The 15016-nt window shown below is 38.6% G+C and overlaps 1 protein-coding gene across 3 annotated transcripts in view; it reads right to left on the minus strand.

Moving 5' to 3' along the window:
• Positions 1-1238: 1238 nt before the first annotated feature.
• The window catches only part of LOC107584138 (renalase-like), a 54311-nt gene continuing 40533 nt past the window's right edge, over positions 1239-15016 (minus strand). For all 3 annotated transcript variants that reach the window (XM_016270615.1, XM_016270613.1, XM_016270612.1), the window contains 3 exons: positions 14033-14206; positions 6385-6560; positions 1239-1756 (listed from right to left, as the gene is read on the minus strand). In XM_016270615.1, coding sequence (XP_016126101.1) covers positions 1604-1756; positions 6385-6560; positions 14033-14206 — 503 coding nt within the window. In that variant the 3' untranslated portion in view covers positions 1239-1603. The remainder of the gene's footprint in view (positions 1757-6384; positions 6561-14032; positions 14207-15016) is intronic.

The raw sequence follows: 15016 nt of genomic DNA on the forward strand, positions 1-15016 counted from the left end.
TCTCAAATTCAAAGAGCTATTCTTTATAAAAGTTCAGAGTCAGCCACGCCTACCTAAAACGCCTCGTTCTAACATGCCTTCACATATCTACCTCACTATGTGGGAAGATTTGCATAACACCGCCCAAATGTTCACGCAAAGAATGAAGGCGTAACTTTTATTCTCACTGTAGTATTGTTGACGCTGCAGCCATGTCGTGAAGACGCTGTGTGCTTCGTTAGGAAAGCGAAACTACTTTGTTTGGTCTTCAAAAAGAGGACGATATCCACTTCGTCATGCCTAGAGCTATCTGTGCTGGTTGCTGAGAAAATACATCAACTTTCACCATGGACAAAGCGGAGTCCAACCCGTGGTCCGTCACATGTGGTTGCCGCTCATTCGTCGCATACGCCGGGCACGCCGTTCTCAACTCCGCCGCCTCAGCTCACTCTATCCCGGCCTCAGCGCACGCTAAGCCGAGGCTTCGGCTCACACTAGCCCGGCCTCAGCGCACGCTAAGCTGGGGCTTCGGCTCACGCTAACACGGCTTCAGCGCATGCTAAGCAGGGGCTTCGGCTCACTCTATCCCGGCCTCAGCGCACGCTAAGCCGTCCGCCGCCTCAGCTCACTCTATCCAGCTCACTCAGCGCACGCTAAGCCGAGGCTTCGGCTCACACTAGCCCGGCCTCAGCGCACGCTAAGCTGGGGCTTCGGCTCACGCTAACACGGCTTCAGCGCATGCTAAGCAGGGGCTTCGGCTCACTCTATCCCGGCCTCAGCGCACGCTAAGCCGGGCTTTGTAAAAATCGACGCGTTTCAAAAAGGTGGGGCATAGAGGAGAAACAATGTACAGTATTTGGAAAATAATGTGTTTTTTGAACTTTAAACCGCATAAACATTTCATTACACCAAATACACAAAATATTGTTCTTTTTAGCAGCATCATATGACCCCTTTAATCTACAATATTAGTCTTATATAGTCTTTCAAATAATACAAGGTATTAATGTTAGTATAAAAGTTTTTTATTATAAAAATATTTTATTGTAATTATTCAAAATAATTAGAATGTAAATATGAAAAATAATTAAAATTCAATGATTAATGATTAAATAATAATAATTAATGACATATTAATTACTATAATTATTATAATTTAGAATTTTAATGATAAAAGCACAATACCATAATAGTTTGGAGTATAGCATGTCACGTCGCAGAATGTCAACTACCCACATGAGAGACGCATTTAAGCAGGTTTTAATTACTTTATTAATCTGAGACTATCACAGGAGAAGGCTGACAGTACTGAACGCATTCATATTATTTGCTACACATCAGAAAACCGTAGTTCAAGACATTGTATCAAAGCCAGTATGAGGCATCTGCCTCAGTCACAACTGAACTTGCACAGTGCTCTGTTGTTCTCTAATCCTCAGCATCCGGCACAGACAGTATAATTGGTTTTTGTAACAAAATGTATGTCTGCAGACACAGGCGAGACAGTTCTACTGTGCTTTGTGAAGTACATCCATCTTCCTGCAGGGAGGGGCTTAAATCTAAATCAATGTGCCATCCTCCATAACAAAAACCCAAAATAAAGGCATACTTTCCAAAACCCCTTTCAGAGAGAAGACTTCAGAACCTCAAAGACCTTCAGGGCAGACTCGATGCAGCCGTCGAAATTGGAGTGTGTGAAGCCGTCCCCCCCACACACCAGCAGAGGCTGGGAGTGCAGTGTCATCTGCCCTGGGCAATCAGCCACCGATCTTGTCACCTAATTAGAGAACAACAAAATTGAGTGACTGGGCGTCCAATAACTGATGCAACCTAATTTTAATTCTGATATTGAATAGAGCTGTTAACCCTTAGTTTACTTAAAAACAAAAGTGAAAAGAGTCTGTTCTCTCTTTGAGCTGGGATGTGTGTGGGTATGCAAATTAATGCACATTGAAAGTATTGTTCATATCACTATGTGGAACATTTCTGTGGGTAATGCATAGCATAAAAGTGGATATGTTTATTGGACTGGTCATTTCATGCCACTTGTATTTTCTTTATATACTGTGTATATATATATATATCATATTTTAAAGCAATGAACTGAGCATCTTACTAAACAATTGTAATTGAAAGTATTGAAACCAATGATATTTGGGTGGTGACTGTGAGATGTGGGGTCAGTTGTGATGTTTTGAAAAATCTCAAGAGATCATAGATAGGAATGTTGGATTGCAAGATGGCGTGGAGTCGGTCGGTGTGCATGACAGTACTAAAATACAGCACACTTCTGAATGCTGCCTAACAGACCTGTTTGACAACTGAATGTGGCCCATGGAAAATGTTAAACTGATTATAGCAAAAAGTCTTTAGATGGACAAAGTCTTCCTTTATTGGTGGTTTATTCAATATCAGGAAAACAAAACTGTGGCTTTAGGACTCCAGGCTCTTTTTCAACAACAATGGAAAATATTGTGGCAATACTATTTTGCCTAAAGTGCAAACAGAGTTTCACTCATCTATAAGGCACAGAAGGAGAGGACGGCTGAAAGACTGTCCATCCATATGTAATTTTTCAGCACAACTCACCAAAGACTTTAAGAATGTAATGAGATTATATTTCCATTTCAGTGTTAGGTTTTTGTGAAAATTACTTTTGCCAATCATCCTAACTTGCAGTGCTTCATGCTGATGGTTTAAACTCATTCATTTTTATAAGCTACAGAATACATGGAAGACTAAAGCGATGCAGGACTTACAGGCCTAATATTCTTACTATTCTGGAATAGAGAGAAAAGCGTTAATAATGCTTCTGTTCATAATTCAAAAGTATTGGGTCTTTATAAATAATAATAGTTATTTGTGTTGAAACACCGTGTTCTCAAAAGTCAGTTCTGCTGTTTTACATACATTAAAATGCAGATCACTGGCAGTCGAGTTCAGATGTAATTTTGCTTGTTTCTTTATAAAGATGTATATTATATCTATGCATACTACAAAATGACAGCACTAGACTATCAGGATTTACAGTTCTAGGTGCATGACGCCCCTGCTTGTTCTGTAGCTTTGTTTCCTCATAAGGGAGATTCTCAAAAGAGATGGGGGAGGGAAAGGGCTGTTAATATATTTGGTTAAATATAGAGCTTTTAATAGCAGTGGAGGCGCCTTCATTCGGTCAACCAGAGTCAAGAATAGACTTGATGGTAAATTGAGCAGAATTTGGATGATATTCACTGTCTGTGGGTTTTAAAGAGCACATGGTATGTGTGACCTGTGCGTAACCCAGCTTAAAACTAGAAAAGCAAAGTTTTCAAAGTTGGTTTTTGAAAGTTAGTTTTTAAAGTTAAGCACTAGAAAGTTAGTTTGTGGCTGCTCCGTATATGTTGAATGTGCTGTAACTCTGTAGTTTTTATATATTAATATTTACAGAGGACAGACATGTTGCACTGTAAACTGTATATCTGGGTTGATCTTCTTTATAAACTGCCTCTGTAGCTCATTAAAATGATGTATGTATTCTACAGTGGGCAGTCAGTGATACAGGTCCTCACTGTAAATCTGACACACGTTTGCAGATAACTCGAAAAGAGCCACAGCTAGAACAGTGTCTCTGTACATTGTTTAAATGTATAAATGCAGCATGTAAATGACTACTGAGAGTAAACACATTCCCTGCACGCCCCATTACAAAGGCTTCGGCCAGCCCCAACCCTCTGCCAGATAAACATCGAGGTGCAACGCACTAGAGCGAAGGAAATAGTGTCCATTTACTGGGCTTTCACTAGGCATCTTACAGACCGAACTCTATCATCATTGTGTCCAAACCCCCCCCCCTCCCCTCTTGTATCTTTAAATGGTAATCTGTGTGTAAATCAATTTATAAACGTTTAGCCTGAAACATGGCCAAGAACAAATTGTTTGGTTTATTTCAGAGGTACGCTGAAGTAAGAAAGCCCGAACTCCTTAACCTCCTTAAATCTGTTTTACTCCGCGTTCCTCTGGTGTACATTCAGACATTAAAGATTCAGTGTGTCAAAACTTTGGTGCATCAAACTGCAGGATAACTCCTAACAGGATAGTTTACCCCTAAATGAAAGGTCTGTCATAAAGGCTTGGAAATCAATTAAGGTGTAAATTATGACAATTTTCTTTTTTGAGCGAACAATCTCTTTTGAGAAATTTCATCTCTTTAAGCAAACAATTATTAACTACTCCTGTAAGAGAATTAAAGGGCTTTTCCCAAGTTAAGGAGTGGTAGAACCAACACTTTTTTACAAATACAGCCATTAAGTTATGAAATAGTCATGCCAACCTTTTTATAGCAGTGACCCAAAAATCGGTCGCACATCTGTTCAAAATGCTAAATGCCAACGTATGGTAAATGTATAGTCATCCATTTACAGAAAAAAGGGAGAAGAAACGGTTTGGCTTTTGATAATTTGTGATGGTGGTGTTAAAGATTACGTGTTCAATAAATTCTAATATTTTGGCACAAATTCCCCCATAACTTGGTAGAAGCCGAGGCCTTCGCCCTCATGAATAAAACTATGAGATGTACAGGAAAATAAAATCCAGACTACATTGAATAAGTGCTACATGTGATATGTAGGGTTGCAACTTGATGATTAAACTAATATGTAGGTGTATTCCTTTTGCTGACACTTTTGTCATGGTGAATTCATATTACTATTTGTTATTTTAATTATTATTCTTTTTTAAACACTACTTATTTTTAACACTATTGTTTCCAAACAATGTCTTTGGATATAATCATTTTTTTATAGTACATTATTGTACGTTTTCTTAATCACACTAAATCAACATTTAATTGACAGCCCTAAATCCTACACATTTTTTAACGATATTAATGTTACACCTAGACCACACCAGATTTTAATGACTGAGGTTGAGTGTGCATTATCCACCATGCCTTTTAATTATGAATTGAAGTTATGTATTATTAAGCATGAGTGATAAAAAAGGAATGCACATGTTCTGTGCTCCAACAATGTAGTGTCTGTTGAAAAAAGCAGTCTACATTTACAGTAGATTGAAAGTCATGACTCATGAAGAGTCTTTCCAGCCATTAGAGTCCAGAGAAGTCAATGACTTTGACATGTGGGGAGTGCGAGTGTGTGTTGCCGGTTTATGCTCAGCAAACGGTGATGTGGCAAATGACTGTAAGACCGACTCCTGCTCCATGCTCTCTGCCCTCTGTGTGTTTGACAGGGAACTGGCACGTGCACAGGTGTGTGTGTGTCTGTGTGTGTGAGTAAGTGCTGTGTTCCCGCCTTTGCAGTCTAAACGGGCCTTGGCCCACTCTCTGGCACTTAGTGAGCTCAGCGCTCCCACACAGATGTTCTGTGACCTCTGACCTCAAACTGACGCCCAGTGATGTGTGACACAGAGGAGCTGAGTGTGGGGGCTTCGAAAGAAAACGTCTGTGTGTGTTTGAGAGAGAATGCAACTGTGCGAGAAAGGGCGCAGTCCCACACAGTGTGTGAATGCATAAAGTACTACTGTAAGATTGTGTGTGTGTGTGTGAGCCAAGTGAGTGGGGGGAGAATCTCTTTTGAAAAAGTTAAACTAGTTTTTTCTTAATCTGTATTTTGCCTGTTTTCTAGTAAAAATATGTTTTATTCCTTATTTATTAGAGAAGCAAAACTAGACAAGATAATAAACAGGTAATGTGTCATTAAGTTTATTACTTGTTTTAAGCAGAATTCTAACAAAATTGAATGAGGCTTATGCTGAACTAAAATATTTGTCAAAGAATAAAACAGGTCTTAATATCTGAAAACAAGTCTTAATATGTTATGCAGCTTTAGTTTAGATGTTTTTTTTGTTGGAAAAAATGACAAAAATACTTAAGAAGATTTTTAAAAAAAGAAGATAGTAGAAGATTTTCTTCATCCAGTAGAGCGATTTGAAGACACTTTCAGCCTGGCTTAATTAAAAATGAATGTCTTCTGCTGTATAGAAGGGAGGCTTCTATTAGTAGCACTTGCCTGAATAAGCCAAAACATCTCTGTTTCACTCTTGTTATATATATTCACACAGATTACAGTGGAGCCTCACAAAGATAATTCAAAATGTAGCAGATCATAAAATAACTAAAAGAACTGAGATGAAATATAAGTCAAATCTAAAAATAATGAACTGTATATGAATTATAAAGTATTGACCCAGGATGGGATGGAATGTGGGATAATAATACCGACTAAGTAATATTTTTTATTATGTGTCCCAGTTTAAGAATCTATAAACCTCTCTTTCAGGCCAAGTAATTCTAAAGTTTGAAAAAGAGCATAGATTGTGTATTCTGACTGACTCCAAACTTTTGAATAGTAGCATACATTTGAGTTTCTTAGTCAAATTCTCACACACAGACTAATGTTGTCTCACCTGGGAGTATCTCCACTTCTGACACTTGATGCTGTCAGGTGGAGGTAGATCTGGCATCACCTTTTTCAGCTCTTCCAGGATGATGGGCTGTACCGCATCCTTCTCCTCCTCCAGGTGCTGGATGCCAAAGGGCACACTAGTGTGCACCACCACAGAAGGTCTGCAGTTCTTCAAAGCTGCCAAAGATACATACAGTTTATCAAGCTCACATGTGGCTGCTTATGAAGTCATTCACAAACATACACAGATCCCACATTGTGTGCTACAGTGAGAGAAAGATTGAGAAAAATTTAAAGAAGAACATTTCAAACGGAGGAAGAAATGAGGGTCAGATAACAGCACAGACAGCAGAAAATGCCATACATACTTTTAATAACTTAAAAAAATACTTTTCTATGATTTAATGTGATGTTTTAAAGAGACAGTGCACCAAAACTGAAAATTCTGTCAACATTTACTTACCATCATGTCATTCCAAACCTTTTTTTTCTTCTGTGGAACATAAAAAGATGATATTTGGAAGGATATTTCAAATCATTTTGCCAATGGGGACTAAACAACATCAGATCCCATGGAAGAAAAACACTGAGAGACTTCTCAAAATATCTTCTTTTGTCCATACAGGTTTGGATTAAGTAACCGATGACAAAATTAACAAATCAAGCTAGTTCTTTCATATTCACTGTGAATGTGACATGACCAGCTTTATTTGTTAGTCGTAACAGGTTACCATGAGTAGTGTTAAGTATTAGTATCCAGCTTTCTCTTCTCCAGACGATGGTTTCTCAGTGATATCATCTGGGCACACCAAACCCCGTGATCTAATGCTTTACGGGCCAAGCCCATTGCCAGAGACACGACCCATGACTGAAACCAGGCCTGATATATTAGCCTTGCACATAGTGTAGTCATTTCTCTAATGACACTGTTTTAAAACACATATTTAATATGATTGGAGGAAATCATGCTTTATTGGGCTCCATAAACATAGGGGTTGTGGTTGAGCAGCTGGAGTGATTTGGCCCAATGACTCCAAGTAGTATGAAGATGCTGAAAGCCATCATTGATCAACACTTGAGGAGCGAGGGTTAGGTCTGAATAAGACCACAGAGACTGGCTATAACTTAATATTAAAGCCTCTGGTAGTTTCACAGGGTAACACATTGACTTTATGGATCACCTGTGGGGAGGGGCCTTATACTTCAGTAAGATCTATTTTGTTTAGCAAAGTTTTATGGACCAACAGAGAACGACAAGCCATTTAAATCATGACCACTGGCATAAATGGCAAAAATGTTGGAATAAATGTGGAAAAAGTCAGGCAAATCACATTCACATGTTATTCTCATGCCTGGTCTCTAAATAATATTGGACTAATAAAGAAATTGAGTATTCCTGAAAGTATAGTTGTGGATAACATGCCTCAAGGAATAATAAATGAAGATTATTTTATGACTAACAGCGTCTACCCTGCACTCAACAGTGGGTTTAAAGGGGTCATATGATGCTGCTAAAAAGAACATTATTTTGTGTATTTGGTGTAATGAAATGTGTTTATGTGGTTTAAGGTAAAAAAAAAAACCACATTATTTTCCACATACTCTACATTATTGTTTCTCCTCTATGCCCCGCCTTTATGAAACGTGTCAATTTTTACAAAGCTCATCGTTCTGAAAAGCGAGGTGTGCTCTGATTGGCCAGCTATCCAGTGCATTGCGATTGGCCGAATACCTCAAGCGTGTGATGGAAAAAAAAATGGAGTAAAAATTTTTTTACCTTTATGGAATAAAAATAACAGGTGATGCCCTGTCCGACGAGACAAAAACATTAAAACCCATTATAAATGAGGCATTTGTTGCATCCAGTGGGGACATAATTATGAACCTGGAGATTTGGTTTGGTCCTCATTCTGCATATACTGTTACCCATTAAATTGAACTATAAAAAATAATTAGTAAGACTGAATAATATTGCACTTTATTTAGTTTAAAAAAAAAATACAATTTATAAACTAAATAATAAAGTGTGATAATACTGTTACATTTTTAAATTAAAGGGAAGTATTAAATACAAATGCAATTACTTTATAGTAAACTTAAAAATAAAATGTTAATATTTACTACTTTTTTAAATTTTCATCATTTTCAAACTCAAAATCAGCAGGCTTTTATTTTGGCTGGTTGCCGGTGAAGAACGTTAGTGAATGAAATGTCACAGTTTTGCATTGTGCTTTGAAAAAACGGCAGCGGATAGCCTAGATTTATGCTCTCAGTTTCAATAGAAATCTTATACAGTACAGTTTGTCGATCTAAAATGGTGATTGTGCATTAATAGCTGTCAATCATGTCGGTACGCAAACGCGCTGTCAGAACTTATTTACACAGCGCATTTTTTGTTTTGGTCCCGCATGCGGACCTGCATACCACTTATGTGCACACCTGCTTATACTGTCTTTTTATGCGTTGCATTGCGCCGCGTAAACATAAAACCATGTCTGCATTTGTGATCGGAGAAATGACAAACAACAAGCCCTACTCTACACTGCTCAAAAATCGCGTTTGAATCGTCAGTGGCAAATTCTTTAAATATGAAAACGTACTTGCAGTCTGTGAGTCAGATTGTAGTCTACTCTACCAGGATCAGGAAACAGTCCTCCATAAAATGTGCTGCACACATCTGAATATTTGGGTTGAACTGTTCTGGAACAGTGTTGTAAATACAACTCAACCACTGATTTTTAGTCGTGTCCTCTTTTGGAAGGCCAAACAAAGTAGTTTTGCTTTCACAACGAAACACACAGCATCACATACGGCGGGCTTGAGTGAGGAAAGGTCAGCGGGCTTGAGAACGGCAGGCTTGCGGCAACCACATGTGACGACCCCGGGTTGGACTCCGCTTCGTCCGCGGTGAAAGCCGATCCGGCGATCCACAGCGCGAAGTTGATGTATTTCCTCAGCGACCAAGCACGGATCAGCTCTAGGGCATGACGAAGCGGATATCATCCTCTTTTGGAAGGCCAAACAAAGTAGTTTCGCTTTCACAACGAAACACACAGCATCTTCAAAAAAACGAAACCGAGAGCACGAAACTTCACGACATGGTGGCAGCAACAATACTACAGTGAGAATAAAAGTTATGCCTTCTTTCTTTGCGTGACCATTTGGGCGGCATTATGCAAATCTTCCCACATCGTGACGTAGATATGTGGGGGCGTGTTAGAACGAGCCATTTTAGGTTGGCGTGGTTGACTCAACTTTTATAAAGAATAGCTCTTTGGATTTGAGACTTTAGTCTTTGCAACTTTACAGAACTTCTTTATACACCAAGAGCTTGTAACACTCCAAAGAGAAAGAAAAAATTTAAATCGCATCATATGACCCCTTTAAGTTTTTGTTTTTGTTTCAGAAGACCAGATAACCGGAGCAAAATGGCAACATTTCCAACAGATGGACAAGCAGTTATTAAAACAAAGTGGTTGCATGCTGTATTTGCAAAATGATTAACCTTATAAATATGCAATAAATAACCCAGTTTACAAATGTAGAGTGTGAAATCAAAACCTGATTACCCAGGATGTACAGTACAAGAAAATTTGAGCTAAAGTTAAGAATGACCCTGGGTTCACATTTTCAAGTGTGAAAAGCCTGTACAAAAAGCTATCAATGTTTAAAACAGTTGTGCTGCGTAATATTTTTGTGGAAAAGTTCAAAAGAACAGCTTTTATTTGAAATATAATTTATTTGTTAATGTAAAAGTCTTTCACTTTAAATCTATTTATTGCATCCTTGTTCAATAAAAATACTAATTTATTTTGTTTGATTACATCTAAATGGCTTAACAGACAATTTTGTTATATTAAACACAAATATGAAATCATGCACAATAAGAACACGCTGTTTGAGGATGCAGGAAAAGGTTTCAGATACTAGCTGCAAAGTTGGCATGGTCTAAGCGAAGGAAAGAGGAAGTCATTTTTTCCCAGTGTGTTCACTTGCTTATGAAAGGGTTTACAAGCATTTCAGATAAACCTAAAAGAGAGCTCCACATAACTTTCACATTTCACTTTAAATCAGCCAAATTTATCAATGGAAGCCTTAACTTCACAATCATGGAGTGTTGTTTCTGTAAAAAGAGCTTATTATCTGAAGTGATAAGAGCTGAAATTGTTCTAACCAATCAAGGTTGACTTTGGCTGACCAGTATGAATATCAGTACTGGGCTGAAACACAGTCATTTTCCGTTTGCAGAGCAGTCAGACTATATACGTGTTTGGCACAACGCCTGGCAGTGAGGAGGGGAAAAGGAGAAGCAGAGGGTGAGAGAGAGACCTTTCTTTACAAAAAAGAGTTTGAGTATTTATTTGTAAGTGTGCATGTGCCAGAATGTGACTGTGCACAAAAGAGAGAGGGGTCATGGAGCGTGGGTAGAGGGCTGGCATTGTGCCCAATGGTTGAGTGACTTATTTCTTGGTGGGGGAAGAGCTTGGCACAAAGTTCACAGGGTAAATGGGAAACTGCTTTTTTTGCCTGACAGAAAATAATTTAAAAAATGCATTACATGTGAATTAAAAGTGGAGTCAGTAATTTGTTTTCTCGTTAAAACCTTTTATCCATACAGAATGAATGGTACTTTTGATAAATATGTTAAAACAGTTCATGAGATGAACACTCCACAATCAGTAGACCAATAAAAACTAACTTGGTAATCCCTTCACTTGTGGAATTCATTTATCATGTCTGACTAAACAAATCACATCTATAAATTACTGAAGTGTAATTTTTTATGTTAAATGGTTCTTCAACACAACCACAAAATTCACTCACACTTATATACTGTAATTTCAAACCTGTATGCCATTTTATCAATGAAGACATGTTGTAGGATAAAAGCTCTTTTCCTTCAATCATATTGAATATGCTTCAAATTATGTTTAAAAAGATCAAAAGCACTATAAATGTAGACCATACATTTAGGCCTAGTTGTCCTTGAGAAGTCCAATCTTTTCACTGAATATAGCTCACAAATCCAACTTGAATAATTCTTTTACAAATTTGACTGATTTGGTTCTCGAGTTCAATTCAATGACTTGCAGTAGCTCACTAGAGGGAAGGATTATCAGTGAGTATAGTCAGTCTGTTCTTCACAAATAGCTATCATATGCTTTCAGAAGATATGTGATTATAGCATGCAAATTGTATGGACCACCTTAAATTTTACCTTTATGGAGTAAAAATAACAGGATTTCTATTACTGAGTGAACTATTCCTCCAATTTCCTCTTTTAATTACATACATAATGTTTTAATTAGACAATTAATCACGTCCATAGAACATTAACGTCTGTAACTCCCACATCCAGACACATTAGTATTAACTACAGCGATCCCAATTTGGCCCAGTACATGGATTGAGTACATGAAATGACAGACGTTCTATGTTCATAATTATAACTTAAACATCCTTTCAAATATGAATCTTCTCTGAATAGTCCTTCTTTGACATTTTGGTAAGAAAGTTTCAGACTTCATATGTAATCAAATTCATATCAATTATGAACCAGTTCTGTTTTAGGGAAACCATCATCCAGCCCAGATCTAGCTCATTCCACATTTACTGAACGGCACAAATGGGTTTCTCGCCAGACGTTCAGGAACACAGTAATAGCTTATCATTAGCGGCCTGCCAAAAAGTTTTCAAAGAGAGCTTGGGGTGCTCTGTGAGATCAGACTCAGACCTACTTTACTGGAACTACAAGCAAAACACATTACAGAAATGAAAATTAAGATTAAAGCATGGCCGCGTGAAGGCTGAGGAGGCTGGAAGGAGCATGTCGGCCTAAAAGAACAGCGCAGCAGAATGCAAAATTTAACAGCTCCCCTAATTATGATGTTGCCCTCGGAAACACTGGAGTGGATGAAAGGTGACAGGTGCAGAGGCTGTTTTCACAAGACTATTTCCACCGGGCTCCTGCAGTGACAGGCTTGGTGAGGAAAAAACTCACAAACACAATCACATGCAAATTCTTCAAAAGCAAATGCTTTCTTTAGTTGCACACACACTAAAATCATATATGCACATAAGACACACATCTAGAATACATATAAGCTATGTTACCAGAATCTAGTGAATTGCCTCACAGTCTGCTGTTCACACAGACTACCTTCTAAAAGGGTTTGCACACCGGACGAGAAGGTCTAGCCACAACACGACGTGGCACAGCCTAACTCACAGATATTGCACACCAGACATGGTCCAAGGTGGCAGTCCAAAACGGTGAATCTAATCACCAAAAAGGCAAAAGTTGGCACAAAAGAATTTGAAGTTTGGTGTTTGCAAAAACAAAGCAAACATAAAGAGAAAGGGCAAGATAAACCTTTGGTGAAAAATGCACAAAACACAATCTTACAGGCTAGGGTGAAGTCATCATGCACATCAACAGTGTTTTGGGACAAATATAATGTAATTTAATGGAAAACTATGTACGTGGCCGCTCTGTGGTGTGGCAGGATTTTGAAAAGCTTTCTTAGTCATAGCTGGGCGCCATGGACAGTCTCCAAGTGGTGCTGCCACTGTGTGTGTGTGTGTGTGTACTGTACGCTTATAGAAAACATTGTATTCGAAAACAAAACAAAACCACAATAAATAAGGCACAAACAGTGATACGCTTTTAAGTCATTTCCCGACACACTGTACAGAAATTCAGGTAAATTACATACATTTTCCTCTACCTGTAGCACTCACAAATATTTAGACGGAACTATTTTCAATAGTTATGTCCTTGTTTTATTCAATAGTTCAATATTTAGCACTGGAAAGTATTGACAATAACTATTGTCAATACTTTCCAGTGCTAAATAAATACAACCAGCAATTCCTTGGACTACATCTATCATCCAGAAGAAAAAACAATCATCACAGTGCAGTCTGAGATCATCTCTTTTGTAAACGATAAATGTGATACTGCTTTAATACCTTAATAGGCATATTTGAGCCATCTAATGTTAGGAACAGCCTTTGGAACCGAATAATTGACACTTTTGAATAAGTAAGGTTGATTTCATCTAGCTAACAAGTAATCAGAGTGGAAAATTCACACAAAAGTGTTTCAGAAAGAACCCTTAAAATACTAGATAGGATAAGATAAGATGAGTGTACATGTGGTTTTCAAGTAATATGTCATGTATTATTTCTTACATAACATGCATGTCCAGACATTGGTGTAAATACACATATGAGCATTTAGCATAATTTTAAGACACAACCCTTTTCTTGACACCTCAAGGCAGACAAACTCAATTAGACACAGTAATGTAATTCAAAGAAAGGACATGACAGGAACAGGGTGGAAAGGAAGGGAAGGATATTAGAAATGTCTTTAAAAAAAAATAGAAACAGTGACACCATCTAAACTGTGTCATTTCTGTCAGTGTCTGAAACCGATTATGACCATGACCATGTGTAAAAGTAAATCGGCACCAGTTTGGATTTGAAAAACATCGCAATTAAAACCAAATCAGATTTGTGTGCAGTGTGAAAAAAGATCCTGATACATGAAACACTGAGAAAAAAACAGAAAAGGCAGAGAAACAGAACAAAATATGTCAGAGCGGGAGTTGGAGATGAGAGGAGGAAAATATGAAGGCACTGACCTAAATTGCGCTTTTTATCATCTATGGCGATGAAGCGAATGCAGGGATTATTGGAGACGTACTTGGCTGCCCAAGGGACGTCGATTCGTGTGACGGCTTTGTAGAAGAGTCCAAGTGCATAGCGGGAAGAGTAGCTGACAGCCTCCAGCATCCTCCTCTGATTCTCCCCCATCCCTGCATGGAGACACACAAACACAGAAGCACAGGATGAAGCCTCTGGGCCTTGGTTAGTTCATCTCTCTATTCACTTCAGACAGCCGCCAGCACTGCTGCCTGTGAATAACAGGCCTGTAGCATTCACATCGAAACACTGTGCCATCAAATCAAAGAGCTTCTACAGCACCAGGTCTGATAACACACCTGGGTTAGTGTGACAAGAGCACGGACATAGATGTGTGGTTGATACGTAGGGCTATAAAACACAACCAACAAGTCCCTTCTGCAGATGAGGCTAGCCGTGTGGAGGTTAAAATGGACAGTGAGTGACACTTAATGAGAACGCGCTTCAGCATGTGGGACTCTTTTTTAGAGAAATGCTGTACTTGTTTCCTGTCTGGAACATCTGTTATTTATTGGAAACAAGCAGTCACACTAAGGCCTGCTTTAGTTATTTAGGGCCCACAGGTACTGAGTGTAGTGCAGGTCAAAGGTCAGCCCTTGTGGAATCAAATGCATATTTCTACTCAAAGACACCCCTGTTTCCAGTAAGGAAGAAAGCATTTTCACGGACAACCGACACAGACCTGATCAACATTAGTCCATCTGAGCAGTATCTTCCCCCCCTGAAGCAACAAACAGATGTTTGGTGAAAAGTGATGAACAGAATGCTAACTCATCATTTTCTCTTCGCACATGTGTGATCCAAAGGGCAGTGTCAGTGTCAACAAGCTCGGCCCCCCTCCGTGGCCCCAGTAAATCTGTGTACTGTTTAAAGACCCTATGAAATCAGTTGGCGAGGGCAGTTTCCTTTCCTGTTTTAATGCA

This window comes from Sinocyclocheilus grahami, unplaced genomic scaffold (assembly GCF_001515645.1).
Source record: "Sinocyclocheilus grahami isolate Dianchi unplaced genomic scaffold, SAMN03320097.WGS_v1.1 scaffold57.1, whole genome shotgun sequence".
NCBI classification, from domain to species: Eukaryota; Metazoa; Chordata; class Actinopteri; order Cypriniformes; family Cyprinidae; genus Sinocyclocheilus; species Sinocyclocheilus grahami.